The 20946-nt window shown below is 36.6% G+C and overlaps 1 protein-coding gene across 3 annotated transcripts in view; it reads left to right on the top strand.

Moving 5' to 3' along the window:
• CENPF (centromere protein F) overlaps positions 1-20710 on the top strand; it is a 34654-nt gene extending 13944 nt beyond the window's left edge. For 2 of the 3 annotated variants that reach the window (XM_066178278.1, XM_066178276.1), the window contains exons 10-20: positions 725-847; positions 3452-3587; positions 4069-7508; positions 8017-10302; positions 10866-11006; positions 12047-12223; positions 12969-13130; positions 14428-14614; positions 15292-15768; positions 17026-17219; positions 19764-20709. In XM_066178278.1, the coding sequence (XP_066034375.1) occupies positions 725-847; positions 3452-3587; positions 4069-7508; positions 8017-10302; positions 10866-11006; positions 12047-12223; positions 12969-13130; positions 14428-14614; positions 15292-15768; positions 17026-17219; positions 19764-19964 (7524 nt within the window). In that variant the 3' untranslated portion in view covers positions 19965-20709. Of the gene's footprint in view, positions 1-724; positions 848-3451; positions 3588-4068; positions 7509-8016; positions 10303-10865; positions 11007-12046; positions 12224-12968; positions 13131-14427; positions 14615-15291; positions 15769-17025; positions 17220-19763 lie in introns of all 3 variants that reach the window. The other variant, XM_066178279.1, reaches the window with a different exon arrangement.
• The last annotated feature ends 236 nt before the right edge of the window (positions 20711-20946 follow it).

The following is a 20946-nucleotide window of genomic DNA, read 5'->3' as shown; positions in this document are numbered from 1 at the left end:
CTGAAACATCATTTCTAAAACCAACAGCCAACCTGCCAACAGCTTTCTTGCAGGCTTGTTTAATTTCAAAAATATAGCTATGGGACTGCATTCAGTATTCAGTCAAAAGTTTTACTGGAGACTTTTTTTTTTATATGCATATTCTTTTGTGTATGCTTATTGAAAATTTTATTTTAGAGGACAGTAAGTGCCTTTTACTTCCTTCTCAAAGAAAGGTAGTTTATTACTTGATGACCTTGGAATAGACTCTTTTTTTTGACCCACTAATGTCATTTCCTTGGTTTTTTTTTCTCGAGCATTTTGGGACTCTTTTGGAAGAGTTAAAACCTGTTCATTTTTTAACATGTGTCAACAGAGCAGTAATTGCAGTTATGATCCTGACTTTCTGATTCACATAGCTTTTCAAAAAGGCAATTGTATTCCAATCTCGTTTCTATCCTACAGATATCATTGTGATGATGTAGTGGCAAGTAGGATGAATTAATCTTATTTCAGACAGTATAGAAATGTATGTATTTTAGAGATATCCCATCTTTTTGGTGAGAAGCAAAGGAGTGGAAAGGCAATAAGCAGCTTTTCTCCAAACAACAGTAAAGCAAGTAAAAAAAATTAAAGTTCATGGTGGGATAAAATAATGGAGTTCCATTTTGTAATAGAATGTTGAGTTCAAGAATGGGAGTTTAAAGAAAGAAGTCGTGCCTTGATTAGAATGTTGGTTTTCCAGGTAATAGCAGCAAAACAACGCTTGGAACACGACGCCAGCAATCTCACCCAGAAGCTGTGCAGAGCAGAGCAGGCTCTATCAGCAGCCCAGGCTAAGGAAGCTGACCTGACAAGGAGCTTTCAGGTGAGCAATGCTGAGGAGTACTTGGCAGAATTAATACCATAAATCAGCAATTTGTAAACACTTAATATTCTAGAGCATTTGCTCACAACTGTATTTTTCCCCATAAGGAATCTTTAAACACTTTTGTGGACTATCTCAATAACTCATCCTAGTTGTAACAAAAAATGGAGCATTCCCTAACATTAGTGCAGTTTCTGGATTTAGCTGTGTGGTTAGGATTCATTGCTGTAGTGATGATGATATGGTTCTAGTTCATGTTGGACTTACTTTTAAAAATAATAGATTTTCTTTCAAGAGATTCTTGCTCTTGGTTCTGAAAAAAAAAATCGAATAATAATAAAATCCATGTTTGATTTTGAAAGTAAATTCTAGAATCATTGACTGCTGCTTTGATTCATAGTGTTAAACTCAGTGATTTTGTACAAAAACTATATCCTCTTTTTAAAAAAGTATGCATCTCTCTTACAATAAGACAGTCCAATAAATATACAGTGCTGGAAAAACTTTCTTCCAAATGAAGATAAATTCAGAGAAGTTTCTGTGTGCTGTCAAACTACCTCACTCACACATTCAGAAACCTTTTCACTTTAAAGTTTCATCTGTCTTCTCAGTTACATTGTTTTGCTTTAGTGGCAGCCAGAGCAGCTACACTTGAAACTGTTACAGTTTTTCCACTAGAGACCTTTCAATGCAAATTTTATCCTTTATTTGGAGAATCAGCAGTAAGCAGGAAAAACAGCTGGATACCTATGTAATCTGTGTCAATCTGGTTTTTTGTTAAACACTCTCATTTTGTTTGTTGCCAGTTGTCATCAGCGGATACAAAATAACTTGGCATAGTCTCTGCCAAAAAATTACCTTCAAAATTCTCTGCAAAAGTCTAAAGTAAAAATAGTGGGTTTTGTTCAGATCACCACAAACATTTGTGTGGGTTTAGTAAATTGTGACAATTTAGGTATGTTCTTGCTGGTAGATTGCAATGTCTGAAAACATTCCCAGCTATTGGAATGTGGCTGTTGTTAGAACAGCACTGCATGGTTTTGACCCAGCTGACTGGCTCTCTCTCATACATTGACTTGTTGAGCAAGTCCAGAGGAGGCCACCAAGGGGATGATCAGAGGGATGGAGCACCTCTCCTGCAAGGAAAGGCTGACAGAATTGGGTTTGTTCAGTCTGGAGAAGAAAAGGCTTTGGGGTGACCTAATTGTGGCCTTCGGGTCCCTGAAGGGAACCTACAAGAAAGATGGAAAGACTATTTACAAAAGCATGTAGTGACAGGACAAGGGGAAATGGTTTCAAACTGACAGAGGGCATGTTTAGATTAGACACTAGGAAAAAATTCTGTACCTAGTCTTGCAAGGGAGGTCCATGCCTGTGGCAGGATGGTTGGAACTAGATGAACTTTAGGGTCTCTTCCAACCCAATGTATGATTCTATGGATATTGGGAATGTTTGCACCAAAATGAAATAGTTGGACCTTTCAGCCATTTTAATTCCCTAAACTTGTTTGGTTTTCTCTCCACAGATCACCCTAGGTTTTATGATGAACGGCTTAGTTTAATTCATGTAATTGTATTGCATTTGTGGATGCAGCTTTGAATGCAATGGGTTTAGATGCTTGGACTTCTTTGAAAATTTATTAAGATTGCTAGAAAACTTATTCATTGAAATTTATATGTGAATAGGAGGGTTTCTTTAAACTGTGGGTAGGGAAGGCAACTGTTAGCAACAGTGACAATTTTAATCATGTTCTGATGGTAATTTATTTATGTTGTTGCAAAAGCAACCCTGCCATGCCAGCAAGATTTTATTTTTCATTCAGACTTCTCCATTTCTTGAGCTTGGCTTTTGTGAAGGGATGCCTATCTGCTAGTAGTAAATGGATGAATAATTGACAGTCTGTTTCAATTCAGGCCAAGACAGTTCTGTACCAGAACTGTCCAGAGCACACAAGTTTGGAGAACGAGGATGAGTCTCCTTTTAAAGAACTTTTATTTGATTTCCTGGATGCGATGTAATTACACAGTATTTTTTTTAGTGGTGGTGATAGTGTGTTTTGTTTGCTTGTTTGGGGTTTTTTAAAATCAATTTATTTGAAAGAAAGTGCTGTTAATCGCAAAGCAACCATCTGAAAGTGTAAGCACTTCTAAATAAAATTTGACCAGTGTTGCCATGTTGATGTTCAGTGGAAACAGAACTTGTCTCTACATGAGATGACAGCTGAAATCTGACCTACATATTTCATGTTAATTTTGATGCCATGGCAGGGATTTGTTTACCAAGCTGCTTTAGGAAAGTAGGCTGAGTTCATCAACTCATTTTGTAGAATATGTCCTGTCCCATCTCTTTCTGTGAGGTCATGTGGAGCTCTTTGTTCTGTGGTAACAAGGAGCATGCTGACTACATCAACTGACAGCATCTCTCAGGTGTTGTCAATTTGTTAAGAATAAAAAATTCAGCCTGTGTTTCCAAGCAGTGCTTAGGAACCCAGGCATAGATGCCCAATGTCTTAACAGGATCTAATGGAATATCTTTAAATGGACTGAGTCCATTGATCTTCTTACCAATTGACATCAAGTATGGCCTTATTTGGTTTTGGTTTAGGAACTGAACCAGGAGAAAAATCTTCTCAACTGTCAACTTGACAAGAAAATGCAAGAGATCCACCAGCTTGAAGAACAACTGAATATGATCAAGCAATCTCTAAAGCAAAGCCAGAATTTTGCAGAAGAGTTGAAAAGTGAGTTATGATTTTGAATTTACAGAACTCTTTCTGAATGTTTCCTGCAATACTGTAAGTTTCATTGTGAATTAAGTAAAAAGTTTCTGCTGGGGGCCATGATTAGTTTTTTTTTTTTAAGAACATTGAGTTTGTTGTCAATGAAAAGAAGTTTTTTATCTATGAACTTGTACAGTTCCTGAAGACACGCTGTTTTGAAAAGAATCAAATTGTACTGAACTTATCAGCAAATTTGTTTTCATAAAACCTATTTGAAATAGAAAACTTCTGGTTTGCATTTCCTTTAAGGAAAGCTGATTATATGTAGTGCATGTTAGCCTAAAGTAATATAAACATCCTTCAGTGAAATAACTTAAGATACAACTTGCAGCAGAATGAGAATTGAAAATAGTAAAAGTGAATAGTAACACCTCATCTAGAAAGTTTTCAGTAGACTTGCTAGTATTGACTGGCAAAGATTTGATGGTACTTTTTTCTACAGATAAGAATGCTGTTCAGGAAGTGGAGCTGAAGTTACTGGAAGAGAAATTTAAAAGGCAAGAGAGCTCACTTTCACTGGAGAACCTGAAAATAGCTTTAGCTGACATGGAAAAGCAACAAGAGTCTACCCGAGGTCTCCTCAAGGAAAAAGATAATCATATTAAAGAACAAGACTGTAAAATAAGTAAGATGGAGGGAGAATCAGAAGCTTTGCAGGGACTCCTTGAATTAAAGCAGAGAGAATGTGAAGAATTGCAGAAAGAGGCTACTGTTTTTTCTCAATGGAAAAATGAAACTGATCATCTTATAAATAAACTTAAGTCTGAAAATGAAGGTATGCTGGCTCATATTAATGACTTGGAGGGTTCCCTTCAAAGTCAGCAAAGCAAAAATCATGAACATAGTGAGAAACTTAAAATTATGCAAACCGAAAGTGACAGAAAATCCACAGAGATTAGAGAGCTTAAAGATATGCTGGAATGTAAAAGTGCAGAATTAGAAGAAAAAAAAAAAGCTTTTGATGAACTTAAGCAGAAAGCAGAATGTTCTGATAAAAAGTACTGCAAAGAGATAGAAAATATGTCCTGTAAAATATTGCAGCTCACCAACCAACTTGCCGAAGTAGAAGAAAAGTTACAGCTGGCAGCAAGTCAAGGACTGCAAAGGGAGCAGTGCTATCATGACCTGCTTGGTGAATATGAAAAAATCTGTTGTCTTGTAAAAGCAAAAGATACTTCAGAAATGACAGAAGATGGAGAATTTAATTTACAAAGCAGACAGGATAAGGCTCCTTTAGATAATATGCCATTTGCAGCAGTTGACTCCAACACTGAGGATCATGGATGTGCAAGAACTCCTCTAGAAATGGGAAAAACTAAGGATCTGGCCAATTTACAAGAGCAGATCTCTTTTCTTGAGAGTTCTTTAGTGGCTCAAAAGCAGCTGAATTCAAATCAGCAGCAGCAGTATGAAGACTTACTGCAAATAAAGAGTGAAACAGAACAAAGGTTATTTGCAGTAGAACAGATGCACAAAAACTTCGTGACAGAAACTGAGCAGCACATCAGTAACTTGCAAATGGGTATTTCAGCACGTCAGGAATTAGTTGAAAAAACTACAGCTATTCTTGAGGAAAAGGACATGCAACTGCAAACTCTAAATGAAAGATTAGCAAATGGCCAAGCTGAACTTCAGGATTTAAAGATCAGCAATAAATTGCTTGAGGATTCACTAAGACAGCTGAAGCTCATGTCTGAAACATGGGGTTCAGAGAAGAAGGACATGTCTTCAATGATTTGCTCATACAGTAAAAAAATTGGTGAACTTACTGAAGAAAATGCAGCCCTTAAGGATTTAAGCAGTGCTTTAAAGCAAGAACAAATAACTTTACTGGAGGCAAATAAAAATATTTATGATAGTTTAAAGGAAAGAGAAGAAATAATTTCTGAAATGTCTGGAAAACATGAGGAGGAAAGACAGCGTATTGAATCAAGAACTGAAGAAATCAAAACAGAGCTTGAAGTTTTGCAGGCCAAGTATAAATCAATAGAAGAAGAAAATGGAAAAATTTTGAACATTCTGAGAGAGCAGACAATTGAATTGGATGAAAAAAGAGCAAAGTTAGAACAAGAGAAACAGGTACTTAGTGAGAACAAAGATATCCTACAAAAATTAATAGCCTCAGAAGAAGTAAAAAAGGATTTGGTTCATGAACTTCAGCAACTGCAGTCAGAATTTTCCAACATCCAACATGTGCCTTCTGTGGGGCTTGACTGTTTAAGCCAAGAAAAATTAAATGTCAGGACAACACAAAATACAATGCAGGAGAAATGTGGCTTTGTATTTCAGGAGAAGGAGCAATTGGGGAAGGAACCACCAAGAAAAAATGAACCTCTAATGTGCAGTGTTAATTGCGAACAGAGACTCTGTTCAGAACAGCTGAGAAAATCCATGGAAGAAAAGGACATTGAGCTGAGTAAATACCAGGTTAAACTTGAGCTTCTTCGAATGGATTTTGAGGATAGCGAACTCTCTCTAGAGAACTGCAGGTTAGAAGTGATGCAGCTGGAGACTGCTTTAAAAGGAATGGAAGTAGAACTTGAGAAAAGTGTGAGAGAGAAAGAGAGACTGCAGCAAGAACTACTGTCTGTTAAAGAACTGAAAACTGCAGATTCTTCCCTTAGAGTGTTTGAGGAAGATGGCCACTCATTGGAGTATACTGGCGGAGACATTTCCCAGGATTGTGGCAAAGGAGGAATAGATGAAAATCCTTCATCAGTGTTGCTGGCATCCTCTTTGCAGGTAACAATAAACCAGCTGAGTGAGCTTGAGAAAATATGTGAGAGGTTGCAGAGTGAAAACACTGCTTTAGCCTTTGGATTCAAAGATGCAAAAACTAATGGTACCACACATATTGAGGAAGAAGAGAAAGATGATATCATGAATGCAGATAGCAATTTAAAAGCTGAGAAAGCTGTTCTTCATGATGAACTTATGGATCAAAGTGATAACAGTGAATTGAGAATGTGTCCTGGTGATAAGGAAATGTCCTTCAGACTTAAAGAATGCAGTTCTTCTGACTATGAAGATTTAAAATTGTCCAGCAAAGAAGTTAAGGTACATTTTGCTGAAGTAAGAGAGAAGCTTTTGACTTTCCAGAATGAACACCTGAAATTATATGAACAGCACTGTAGTATGAGCTCAAAGATATGTGAGCTGCAGTCTTGTATTGAAATACTGAAAGCAGAGAATTCTTTGTTGTCAACAAGTCTGAGCAGTGCTCATGTAGATTCTGTGCAAGGGTCACTGTCATCCAGCCAAGATGACACACTGCCTAAATTAGATGAAACTAAGGCCACTGATCCTTCCTCAGACCTTTCTGTAAATCCCTATGTGTTAGAAGTAAGTGAGGTGGTTGATTCCCATAACAATGGTTCATGCAAATGTACAGAGGAAATTAATCAGACAGACAGTTCTGTAGAAGTAATTTCAGAGGATGCAGCAGAAGTTTTCGTTGAAAAGTGTCATAAAGGTCACAATTTGGACTCTGTTAGAGAGCTCAGGAGTATTATTCCAAGAAAATCTAACCTTGAAAATAGAATTGAAGAACTTCAGATGCTCTGTCAGACATATGAGAAGACCATCAAGGTGCTTGAAGATCAGTTTCATGTTCAAGAGAATATGAAAAATGAGGAAATACAAGAGCTGAAAGAACTTATACTTTCTGAAAGGAAAGAAATAGATCATCTCAAGCAGCAAAATCTCTCTGAAAAGGAAGAATGGCAGCGGAAGCTGAATAATGTGACTATGGAGATGGAGTGCAAACTGGCAGCAGAAAGAAAACAAACTGAGAATCTCTCTTTGGAGCTAGAAGCTGCAAGACTCCAGTTACAGGTCCTTGATTTAAGTTCTCATTCGCTGCTATGCACAGATACTGAAAATGTAAGTAATTGCTGTCATGCAAATGAGTTTTATGTAAATCCTTTGATTTGTGGTCATCCAAATAGAATTTTTGCAGTAAAATCTGTTTAAAATTGTGCCCTACAGAAGCACTATTATATTTTGGAGAAAGAAGAAAAATTATCCACATTCCAGCAGTAATCTTTATCCCTCTAGTAATACTAATAATAGTTCACTTTGTCACGTAGACACCTATTTTCCCAAAATACAGAAGAATGTGGTATCTTTGCACATAGTCTTTCAGCAAATTAATCTGAAGTTTCTCCCTCAATAACTTTAAAACCTTTCAGCCAAAGATGTGTGTATAAAAAAGTGTCAATCCTTTCTGTAAGAAAGGAGACTGTGAAGTAGGGAGGGATGATATCCATTTATTTTGCATAGGAGCAAGAAATTTGCTAGTTGAAATAAAGTTTTAAAACTTGCCTTATTTTTTTAATATGTATTCTTCCCCTGCCTTTTTTTTTAATTGATTGGTTCTTATTCCTTGCAGAGCATAGAACAGGAAAACAATAGTCCTTATAAATTGAGAGTGGCTGTGGAAAACTCAGCTCTGAAAAACAATAATCTTAAAATAATCCCCATTGAGAAAATAGCTGTGGGACATGCCTCTGTGTGTGAAAATGAAACTGAGACTGTTGAAGCAAGATTAATGGAAGATTACACTGAGAAAATTTCTGGAGAACATGAATGTAAAAATACGTCAGTAAAAATAACCAGCCCCTCAGACCATACCAGCACATTGTCATTTTCCAGTAGCAGGGTTTTGTGTCCTGGGTATTTCTGTGAAAATCAAATAACCACTGAAATGCTTCAGGAAGAGGCAAAACAACAAACTGCTGAAAATTTGAAGCTGATCTATGAGATAGAAAAAAACCCAAACCATGTTGATTTAAAAATAAAAGTTGAGCAATCAAACTTGGAGATGAACTTCCAAGAGGCACAAATAATTTCAAATAGCTCAGCTTTTCCAGAACTGGAGGAAGCTACTGTAGCTGTTAAGGAAGAAAACTGTGGCATAAAGGAAAAACAAAGATCAGTTTCTGTCAATAAGCAGGAATTACCTCTTCAAGTAGTCTCATTAGAAAAAGAACCTGAGAGCCTGAAGTCTGAGCTGGAGATATGTAAAGTTAGATTGCCTAATGCAAGAGACATGTTTGATGATGTAGAAATGACCAAGAGAGCTAGTCAGGAACAATTTCTTGCAGCTGAAAATGAATGGGGGAGTCCAAAATCTGAGCAAAGTAATATTGAGAACCATGCCTTGTTCATAGAGCATGACATTGAAATGCTTCAGGCAAAATGTAAACAATTAGAAAGGGAGAGAGAAGTTAATCTGAAAACTATTTCTAGCTTTCAAATGCACCTTGTTTCAGTCACAGCTGAGAGAGACTATATTGGCCAAGAACTGAGTATTTTGTCTGAAAGTAAAAAAGAGCTGGATCAGAAGTATCAAAAGGTACAAGAGAAATTAAAAGAATTAGAGTTAACTGAAATGGATTCTACTGGAATCGTTAGAAGGTTAGAGGAAGAAGTGAGGACACAAGCAAATTTGCTTGAGGCTGCAAAATCTGATGCAAATCAATTATGCAATGAAAAAGACTATCTTCTTCAGAAGCTGCAAAGTTTAGAAAATGATGCTGCATCTTTCACCTTAGAAAAAGAAAAATTCCAGAATGAAGCAGCAGATTCAAAGAAAGAAAAAGAGCTGATTGCAAGAGAGTTGGTAATGATGCAGCATAAATTAGGTTCATCAGAAATGGAAAATTCAAAGCTTTCCAAATCTCTGGAAGGCTTGTTAATGGAAAAAGGAGAACTTGCTGCAAGACTCAGCGCAGCACAGAAAGAAGCAGACCAATTGCGATGTGGAATTGAGAAGCTGAAAGTAAAAATTGAGTCTGATGAGAAGAAAAAACGTCACATTGCTGAAAAGCTGAGAGACAATGAACGGAAAGCTGACTCGCTTCAGGATAAAATAGAGAGGCTTGAAAGGGAATTGGAGATGTCAGAGAAAAATCTAGAAGATACAATTATTGAGTTGGAGACTGCCAAAGCAGAGGCAGAAGCATTAGCAACAGAGATGGAAGAGATGACTGAAAAACTGAAATGTTCTAACTTACAAATTGATGTCCTCACCTCACAAAAAGAATGTTTGGCTAAAGATTTAAAAGACATGCAAGAAAGATTTCTTGAACTAGAGTCTTCAAATTTGACTTCAGCAAAACAGGAGGAAGAAAAGATACAAATCAAAGATGAGTTTGAAAATACTGTGGCGTTGCTGAGATCTGAGCTCAAAGATATGACTGAGAAATTAGAGTTTTCATGCAAGGAGGAAGCAGATGCTAGAGCAAAAGAGCAAGTCTTGAATAGTCAGGTGGCTTGTCTTGAGCAAGATAAAATAATGCTGTTACAGGAATGTCAAGAAATAAAAAATGAAAACATCAAATTGAATCGAGAAAGGGAAGTACTTGTTCAAGAAGTAATGGATTGTAAACAAAAACTCATTGAAAAGGAGCAGGAAAATGGTGCTCTTGAAAAGCAGGTGAAAGAAACAGAAGCATTATCTTTGCAGCTGGCTCACATGCAGCATGAACTTAAATGCTGGCACCAGGAAAAAGAGAGGCTGCAGAAACTGATTGCTGAGTTGAATCTGAAGAAGCAATATTTTTCTGATGGCGAAGCCTCTCCGGATATCCTGAATGTTCTAAAAATGTCTTATAAGGACCTTGAGAAGGAGCTGGAATCTACGCTTTATGAAAAGAACACTCTATGTAAAAAGGTAATATGATTTCCATTGGGGTAGAGTTCCCTTTGTAGGAGCAAGGATAAAGCGTCCTCTGTGTTTACCACTTCCTTAATAAATTAAATCCTAAAATAATTTTAACTTCAGACTTTTGCAGGAAACATCCCATTTTTAAAATTATGTTTTCCATTCAATCATAAATTTTCATTGAAGTTACCAAGCTGGAAAACAGGGCATTGTTTTGCGTAGGATGAATGAGAAGGTGGCTTGAAAGTAGACATAGAAGTTTAAGCAATCAGATAATGTGGTATAGTTTCCTCTTTCCTGTAGAAGAAAAGGAGGAAGAACTAATTGATATTTGGTGGCTGAGTTTTCATATCAAGAGTAAATACTTTGGAAGCTCCGAAGAAAGTGAAACAACAATAGTTGTTGGCACTTGCCATGTGAAAGCATCTTTACCCTGTTGTGACTCTTGCTTAAAACTTGACCAACTATGGGAATAAAATAATCCATCTTTGAAACCGCTCGTTACATATAAGGACATTCTTTGGAGGTTGTGACACATGTATTAAAAATAATTCTGGAACATTTTATTTCAGGTAAATGAACTGACTGAAAGTCAAATTGAACTGAAAGGCAAGTTAAATAATACTAAACAGAAGATTGCCAAATTACAGGAAGAAAGAAATAAGCTTGCTGAAGAAATGCAATGTGTTCAAGAGCATTCAGAAAAGAACGAAGTAAGTTACTCCATCTGCAGTATTTTTGTGTAGAGGGCCAGATGCTCAAGTACAACACATGGATGCAGTCTGATCAAGGGAGTCTGTGATAATGTACAGTATTAGAGGTTATTGCTTCCAAATTTCAAAAAATCCAATGTTCTCTTCTGAGATAAAATGGTTACTTAATAGTTTTTTGCCTCTTCCATCCATACTATGTTTTCTTGGCATAAAGGCCACTGCTTTGACATTTTTAGACATTTTTCAATGTTGAGAAATTCTCTACTTCAGGCTTTCTATCATCAGACTGAGAAGGTCAGATAAGAAATGAAACATTTTTCGAAATTATTTTCAGTGTTTCAGTACTGCTGAAATAATTCAGGACAAAGTCAAAGAAGAAACAGTTTTGGAGCCTTTTTTTTTAACTTATTTGCATTTAATTCTAAGAGGCTACTTTATCATCTAGACAACTTTAGGTCTTATTTGTGAACAATATTATGTCTTCAAACCAGTTTGTGGTCATCTGACCTAACTTTATTTACAAAATTCTGTAAGCACTGGCTTGTTTCTATTGTGGCGTTGAGGATTTTGAGTGGGAAAAGAACAGGGATTTCTGCAACTTTCAGAAAACCTAAATGGAAAAACAGACCAGCTGTCCAAAAACTAGTAATAAAAGTGGATGAAAATGAAAATGCTTAAAAAGTTTTGTCATCTTAAAGAGGGTGAGGAAAGTGACCCTTAACCTCTCAAGTCACTCTCAGAGGGAACAATGTTTGAAGAGGTTAAGCTTTGATTTTGGCAGTGCTGCTTGATTTAACACTGCTGGCAAACTTGCACTTGTTTTCTTTTAAGAAAACCTTCCTTTGCTTCCTGTCCTACCTTTTGTGTTCAAATGTTATTTTCCTTGATTACAGTGAATTTAGCCACTGTTAAATATCTTTTTCTTACCTAATTGTTTTTGGAAATTCAAAGATGCTTCAGATTTAAACAGTTTAATGGGTAAATTCTTTCTCCATTGAAATAATTCCAAATACCAAAGAATGTACTATTACTATTTACAGATTCAGCTGCATCTAACAACTTCAGAAAAAAATGAACTGGCCAGGAGTTTGGAGATGGTCCAGAATCAACTACAGGAAAAAGAAAGCGAAATTAAAAGAGAAACATCAGAATATAAAGACAGATTACTTCAAGCAGAGAAAGAGCATCAGGATGCTCTGACAGAAGCAAACAGAAAGGTAAATCAGAAAATAGGAAGAGTAGTGCAATGAGTTTTTAATTCAGTTTTATGTATTTTACAAAATTTTGCTGATCCTGTTGTGAAAGAATCTCTTTGCTAACAATATTTCCAAAATCTACGTATACTTACCTTGGAACTTAGTGTTACGTTAACTTTTTTCCATATAGCGAGCACTTCAAAGTGAATTTATCTCACAACTCAGTTAGCATTTAATCTATATAAAAATTCACCTGGACTAACTTTAAAAAAAGGAAAATCAACAGTATGTTTAATCCAGGAAATGGTTGTTTTGGTAGGAATAGAGAAGAAAATTTAACCACTGCACAATATAAGGACAAATTTGTTGGAAATATATTTGTCAGACGTGCTATATGCAAAGAGCCATCAACTATTCTGCAGAAATGTCTGTGAACCTTTCCTTGAGGAGGGTAGATCGCAGGCAAATAACTTACTATAATTGGTTTTTATAGTTTCCATTCTTATTAATATAAAGCAGATGTAAGAGCAAGTTATAGTAAAAGTAAGGATTTTTTTCCTGACAGATTTCTTAGAGGCAAGATTCTAGTATTCAAAATATATACTTGAGACAAATTGCCCTTTCAATTTTAAAGTCCTCAAAACATAACTATTAAATTTGCTGTGGAATTCCTGTGGGTTTATGATATGCTGTTAGGTACATCTTTAAAATGCAACTCAGTGTCCTTTTTGCTATCATAGTAATTAGGCACATTTTCTTTCTCTAGAATGAAGTAGAAATTGAGGCCTGTCATGAGAAGATTAGTTCACTGGAGCACTTTATCAGCTCACAAAAATTGGAAATTGAGCATTTGAAGTCGAATAAAGAACAGCTAAATAATTCCCTTAAAGAAGCTAATCAAGCCTTAGGAGAACTCTTAAAAACTAAGGTAAGAAAACTCTGTAAGTATGACCAAATACATGAGATTCCAGACGCTGTGTAGTAAAATAAACAAGGGGTTGGGAACCAGAACTTTGGCTTGACTTTGGTTCAGCATTTGTTTCACTAAAGAGAACATAGGAGTCTGGAGAAAGCATTGTTACTATTGATGTACATTAGAAAAATTCTGTTCTGTATGCCATGATAAAATCACCTAGAATTGTTTTCTGTGACCCTAAACACAGCAGTCTATTGACTACTGTGAACATTGCTGCTGAGCTAAAACGTGGTTAGAATTCACTCAAAGAGACTTTGCAGTGCCTCAATTTTCTGTTTGTGATTTACTTTGATGGCAAGATGTTCCATGGTCTATCCCTAAGCATTAGGCTTGGTAGATTGCTCTTGATTCAGCTTTTTCAGTTCCATTATATATAGAATTCTCATTACAGCTATTAACTAGTGTAATTCTCTGACAGAATTGTTCTCAGGGATGCTGGAATATGAGCTCCCTATACTGTGAGTTACTGATAGCTGGGAACAGTTCTTCATGTTCTGGGTTTGCTTTTTAGTAGCACAGGCAAAGCTTCACTGTCCATATACTGATCTTCTGTACCAATAATCCTATCCCTACCCTATTCTTGTTTTCTGGGTGATTTTGGTCATTTTTTGGTGCTGCTTCAGTCTGTGATTGATGTCTGGCTCCAACTCTGTTCTCCCACTTCAGGAATTAGTGTCTCTCTAAATGCACTCTTGAAGAAACAGTCAATTCAATTTACATGCAAGTAAGCATTTAATTACAATACACTCATCTTGCTCAACAGTTCTTTATTCTTAGGGCCCTTCACTATGGTGTTAATTTGGTTGATAAGAGCAGTCCAAGGATAAAGTCCTGTGGGATGTGTGCTAGAAAACAGTACCCATGGTAGTGTCAATGGAGCAGAGAAGGCTCCTAGCTGTGTTCATTGTGGTGTGTTTGCACGCAGGTTGGTCCCAGACCAATGGGAGGGTAAAAGGTTCAGGCTGGACATTGTGAAGAATTTCTTTGCTATAGGAAACAGTGTAAAGCTTTGGAAGGGGCTGCCCAGGGAAGTGGTGGAGTCACCACCCCTGGAACAGTTCAAGGAACAACTCAAGGTGGCCCTTAGTGCTATGGATTAGTTGATATGGTCATGTTCGGTCAAAGGTTGGACTTGATGATCTTGGAGGTCTTTTCCAACTTCAGTGATTCTATTACTCTGTTTGATATTATAATGTTTAAAAGGAGGGATTATGTTTCTGGGGAAATAACTAAAATTCTTATTTTTTAGGCTGATAACAGTAACATCATAATTCAGCTGAAGAAGGAAAATGAATATGCCCACAGTAAAGTGCAGATGTGGATGAAATCCTGTAAGCAGCTGGAACAGGAAAAGGAAATGTTGCAGAAACAACTAGCTGAACATGATGAGCTGCTAAAGAAGGAAAATCTGACTATGGCAAACCATAATAAAGAAGGTAACTGAATCTAGATTTTCTTAATGCTTAGCAGTGCATTAATCTGTAAAACTTTCTTGTTCCCTAAAATGCCCACTTGCATATGCAGCTCTAGTACAGAGCATGATTCTTAACTAGGATAAGAAATTACAAGTGCAAATGTCAAATATTTTCAAAATCTAGCTAATCTTTTTTTTCCTCTTAAAGTTGTTGTTTCTCTTCTCAGAAACAATACTAGGTTCTGAATAAATACATTAAATGTTACATTTTTGGTATCGAAGAAAAGTTTTAAGTTTTCTGCGCAAGTTTTTTTATCATTTTCCAGCAGGCCTTCCCTTCTGATTCTCATGCTTTGTTCTTGATATTTTAGCTCACTTCGTGAGATGCACTGTATTGTAAACGATGCTTAAAACAAGTTAAGGGTGCGTATGGAGTGTTCAGAAGTTACAAAATGAGAGGGAAAATGTTTCCCCATGCACTGCTCAAGAATTCTTTTCAAAATTTGCATATTTGTTCTCTATTTAATAGGGACATTATTGTGTTTATCAAATTACTGAATTTGTTTCAGTCATTTTTTTATAGTTTCATTGTTACAGAATATGTGTAATTAAAACATGTGTGGCCATTGCATTATAAATTCTTACATATGCATCTTTTATTATGTCAGTTATATAAATAGTCATGTTTTTCTTTGAAAGATGCTGGTACCGCCATTACAGAAGAAATTAAGTTAAAATTGGAAGAATTACAGGAATCTACAGAAGTGAAGACCAGAGAAGCAAATGAGAACTTGGAGAAATACTGCTCTTTAATTGTTAAATATCATAAACTAGAGGAAGCAAATGAGATGCTAAAAACACAAGTCAGTTTGTTGAGTACTCAGCTGAAACAGGGAGCAAGTAATGCTGTCAGCACTCCTTTGCTGAATTCAGAGAAATCATCAACAGAGAAGAGCAAACATTCTGTCAAAGACAGAAAGTCAGATGAAGATACCAGTAAGATTTCAAGTAAAAGGCAGAGATGTGAAGACAACAGGAAAGAAAATGGAGAACCAAGATCTCCTGCTCCAGAAACTTCACTGAAAAAGAAAAGGAAGTGTGGTATCTCTCAAAATCTGCAGGCTCAGGACAACACTCACTCTAAGCTGGATGGGCTTCCAGAAATAGTGCAAAAAGGTATTTATATGTTGTAAAGGTAAATGTTCTCTGAGCACAGCAGGTGTGCTTTTCTGTTCTGTTGAATGACTTTCACTCTGAGTAGGTGACTATGCAAACATTTTTGGTGACAGTGATGGAAGGTGAAATGAGTCAATGAGAGATGTGGCTGTTGGTGCCAAGTTAGCTTTTGTGAAGTGCTGGTGTTAGACCAGCAGAACACATTTCTGTTGGAATAATAACTCCCATTCTGTTAAAAGTTAAATGGTTATGGCAGTCTCCTGTGCTACCATCACCTCACTCACAGGTGTAGAATGCAGTGAGGCAACTGGAGACCAGACACTGGGGAGTATTGGTGTTTGTAGGGAAGCCCAGGTGTGTTCTCCAAGTTTTTGCTTATTTGTGTGCTTTTATTTCTTTCAATACCAGTAAATAAAAAATGTGTTAATGTGCAAAGCATTAACTCGACTGAAATTCCCAGAGTTGAAACTGACTTGCCCACAGCAGTAAGACATTTATGTTTTCACTTTCCATCTGCTATGAATGCCATGAAATTAGGTAGCCTGGTGTTGCAAATAAGGGTGCACTGCAGCAGAGGGTAACTGAGAAGACTGCATAAATCAGGGCTTGAAAAATATCAAGTAAGTTCAACTACCTGTTAAGTTGCCCTTTATAATTCATCTAATTGCCATCATTAAAGGACAAACCATAGGGATACTGAATAGCCTCCACTTTGGTGGTCATTCCCAGAAGTCAGGATTTCTAAGGCTAAACAGTGTTTGCATTTCACTTTCTTACTAGCATTACTATATCTGCTAAAAGTAGCCCCATTCTTAGGACATATGTGCCAGTTCATGTTTGACTTTTAGGCTAGAGAGATAATAAACTGTCTACAATTAAGCAGTTCTACATAGAGAAAAGTATTAAAAATCAAGAGCATCATGTCACAGTATCATGAATTAACCAGTACTGGTTTTCTGTTTGAAATTACTGTCCACATAATAATATACCTGTAAAGAAAAAGACCAAAAACTTGTTCGATATTTTTCCCCCTATGGAATTGCTGTTGTAAATCAATGGTTGTTCTGTGATATCCAAGTATTTCATTTGAATTTTAGAATATGCAAGATCTATTCAGCAATCTCTTTGTTCCATTTTCTCCAGTGGAACACATGATTTATTTCAATCAGCTATTTTACTCCTATTGTGAAAAAAGAAACCCATTTGAGGAAGTGTGATTGCTTTAGCTGGTTTTTATGGAAGCTGTTTATTTTTCAGGATTTGCTGACATCCCCAGTGTCAAGGTCAGCCCTTACATTTTACGTAGAACAACACTGCACCTCAGATCCAGTCCCCGTCTGGCCTCCTCAAGTGAGAGAAGGCCTTTGCCTGCACAGGACTCACAGGAGTGCAGACCAGGCCATCTTGGTGAGCGCTGCTCTTCGACACCTGGTGGCAGCAAACCACAAAAGGTAACCTGGAAAAATTTTATCTGGGTATGAAAGTCATGGGGAAGACTTAATGCATTCACTGAATGTATTTATTTTGCCAAGTAAATTTGAGGACATATCATTGTTTATATTCCTCAACAATACAGTGGTGAAGATCATCATAAATACTGAATGACTGGAGCATGACATAGGTCTTGACCACAGTAGCAATCTGCAAATTTTTCATGTGCTGGTATTTCTGAGCTCTTAGGAACAACCAGTGAGAAATGTAAATTCAATACTGGTATATTTTCAATTTCTTATAATGGATATTAAAGAGCAGATATTCCTTATACTGTGGCTTCTTAGGTTGCAGAGAAAGTAACCACCAAAAAGACTAACCTCTGAGAGTTTGAGCTTGAAGTTTTCTGCAGACAGCTTTTCTTGGAATTTGTAGAAAAACCTACAGATATTTGAGAGGCTATTAAACATGTAAATAGGGAACATTTGGATCATAAAGAATGGGTTGTGTTGGAAGGGACATTAAAGGTCAGCTAATTCCAACCTCCCTGCCACAAACAGGGACATCTTCCACTAGACCAGCTTGCTCATGCTTACTAGATTTTGATGTTATCAAAACAAATATATACTACACAGTTATGTTTTGAAAGTGGATTGGTATTAAGAAAAGGGTAGTACCTGAAGTTTTCATTAACTTTGTATTTTCAGTAATAGACACAATTCTGAATGTTTCACAGTACATCAGAGCAATGTGTTCTTTCTAAGATGATGCAAATGCTTTGCAGATTATAGAAAATTGTTCCAACTTTAGGACAGAAATAAACTTTTTGCTATCCAAAACATCCTCCAAAGTTTTTAACCATGTTATCTCAAGTTGAGCAGTAAGAGAATAGTTGTTGCTAGCTCTTTGTATTAGGGCTACACAGAAATGTCAGTAGATAAAAATCCTTCCAGTTTGCCAGGTTACACAAAAGTGGTTTTTTTGACAGTCTTTTGTGGTCAAATTCTTTTGACCAGAATCTTGCACATAGCTTTTTGGGTTTTTTTTCTTTTTTTTTCTTTAAAAAATTTAAAAATTATTAGAATATAATGTCTGTTGGCAAGATACCAAAAGTAAGTAAAGGCAAATGCCACATAGTTTAGTGGATGTATTTCTGGCTTTTGAGGCCAGAAAGCACCATTGGGAAAACAAATCAGATCAGACCCATAATTTTTTTGAGCTATGGCAGTAGGAAATCAGTGTTTTGCAGTGAGAGTGAATCCGCTGGATTTGTGTATGTTGTTTCAAGGGATAATCACCCCACTTGCCAAGAGTTGCTGCTTCTTACAGACATTGCCTGGAGGTATGTGTTTTATTACTGTTTCATTAAGTGATGCCAATAAATTTTATTTATACTTCTTTATGTCTGTTTTCCTATAACCTTAGAAACAAATGGTATTTCTTGTAAAGAATCTGAGTAGTGCAAAAAAGAAGGGAAGCCTCAGTCACAGAAAATTGTGTAGTAACCACCTGCCAGCATGGTGTAAGCTTGTTGTAGACTCTTGCTGACCATAGTCACGGTTATAGCAAATAACAATCAGTAATAATATTTTCTAATTTAACTGGAGAAGGGATTTCCCAAACATTCCTCCTCTTTGTCTAAACTTGTATTGTCTAGGTCCAAGGACAGGCTACTCCTCACCTTCAACTAGATTGCAGTCATTAAGATTTTAGTGTTGGTTTTGTTCCCCTCAAGTGTAAGTTTGCAAAAGTCATCAGTTCCAGGAATTTGTGCCCTTCTCGCTTGGACACTGCTGAATTTGTGTATTGGTTTTGTTTCAAGATGATGTACATCTGGCAATTTCTGGAGGAATTGCTCATATTGTTTCATCATTTGTTGAAACTATTAAAACGTGTTGTTTCACACTTTATATTAATACAGTAAATGGTGTGTCCTGTTTTAAAAGTGAAATAAACCTTGTTTCCTTCTCTCTGACAGGTACTTGTATTTACTTTATTTCAAACACCCAGTTTCAAACTGTTGCGAATTTCTCAAGGTGTTTAAAAAGTGCCTGTCGTGTTCATATGCAAATTTATTCATTTTCTGTGTGAATTTAATGCAGAATTTAAATTGAATGCTTTGACTGCACATCGGTCAAAATGTGAAAGCAGTGGTTTCTGCCCAGATGTCAGCAAAAAAAGTGACACTTATGCTTTATGTTTGGAGAATATGTACAGAAAAAATTAAATACAGCTCTTGGTACACACTACCAGGTACTTTAGTAAACAGCTTAAGAGTACTGTCTGTTCCCTGTGTAGCTTTTTTCTGCTCCTGGAAAATAGCTTGCCAGCAGTGTAGCAGATATTTCATCTCATACCACAACAAAATAAGAGTTATCAAGCCTCACTGTGTTGTGTATTCAGAGTGATAAGTGCCTTAAAAATATGTTTTTCTGCTTTCAATATGTCTGTCTTTTGCAAATTCCCAATATTTAGTCTTTTGCAGCAAGTCTTTTGACCCAAGGCAGAAAGCGAATATGGTTTTCCATTACCAGTAAACAAGAATGTTTTTGTTTGTGTTACAGGAAAATGATGAGCAGCAGTCCCAAGCTTTTCCACCGACGAATTCCACATCAAGGTCACCGCTTTGCCTGCGTAAACAATCCCCAAAACCTCTCTCTGATAATGCTAGGGAGAGTCGTACGATACACAAAGCAAAAAATTCCCTAAATGAACAAGGATTATCTGAGCAAGATGAGCAAAAAGAAAATTGTAAGGTGCAGTAAATCTGACTTAGTCACTACTCAGAATAACTGGTGATCCAAACCAGTTTGTAATATAACTATCTGATCTGTATGGAGGGTACCATTTTCTCTTCTCCAATGCATAAGGATATATGGGTTCTGCAGGGCTTCTTTGTGAATATTTACTAATACCAATAGTCACTCAAACTTGTGAAATAATAGTGAATAGATATAATTGATCTTTTTATAGAATCACAGAATCAGTTAGGTTGGAAAAGACCTTTGAGGTCACTGAGTCCAACCTATGGCCTAACACCACTTTGTCAACCAGACCATGGCACTGAGTACCACATCCAGTCTTTTCTTAAACACCTCCAGGAATGGTGATTCTACCACCTCCCTGGGCAGCCCATTCCAATGCCCAGTCACTCCTTCTGTGAAGAACTTCTTCCTAATGTCCAGCCTAAGCCTCCCCTGGTGCAGCTTGAGTCTATGCCCTCTTGTTCTGCTGCTAGTTAACTGAGAGAAGAGACCAACCCCCACCTGGCTATAACCTCCTTTTAGATGTAATTTTAGAATTATGACTGTAGCATTTTCTGTAAATACTTCTTTATAAATCTGTTAAAAAATTAAACCATAGAAAAAAAGTGGCTGCATGTTGCCATGTAGTTAATTGTTGCCATTTTTATTGTGTACCAACAGTTGATTTACAAATGGAAAATAAACTCACTTAAATATCTAAAAATACTATTTTTCTGGGAAAATGTGGCAAACACTATTGGATGATTCAAAATGAAGCAGTGATTTATTTTACTTTCTAGGAGCAAGACAAAAATATAGAACCAGCCAGAACGTGCATCCAGTGCACAGGTCTAGTGTCCTGTTGTTGGTATCCCTTCTTCCTGATGGAATAATACTGTGCAAATAGGGGTGAGGCATGATTCAAACAAAGCCAAAGTGGACTGTCTTGTTTCCCTGAAACTAAGCATCTGACAGTGTACATCCCCGTCTTATGTTGATCATC

This window comes from Chamaea fasciata, unplaced genomic scaffold, assembly GCF_029207755.1.
Source record: "Chamaea fasciata isolate MVZ Bird 193981 ecotype frontalis unplaced genomic scaffold, bChaFas1.0.hap1 SCAF_3, whole genome shotgun sequence".
NCBI lineage: Eukaryota > Metazoa > Chordata > Aves > Passeriformes > Sylviidae > Chamaea > Chamaea fasciata.
The sequence above is the reverse complement of the archived record's forward strand: the minus strand, read 5'-3'. Positions and strand labels throughout refer to the sequence as shown.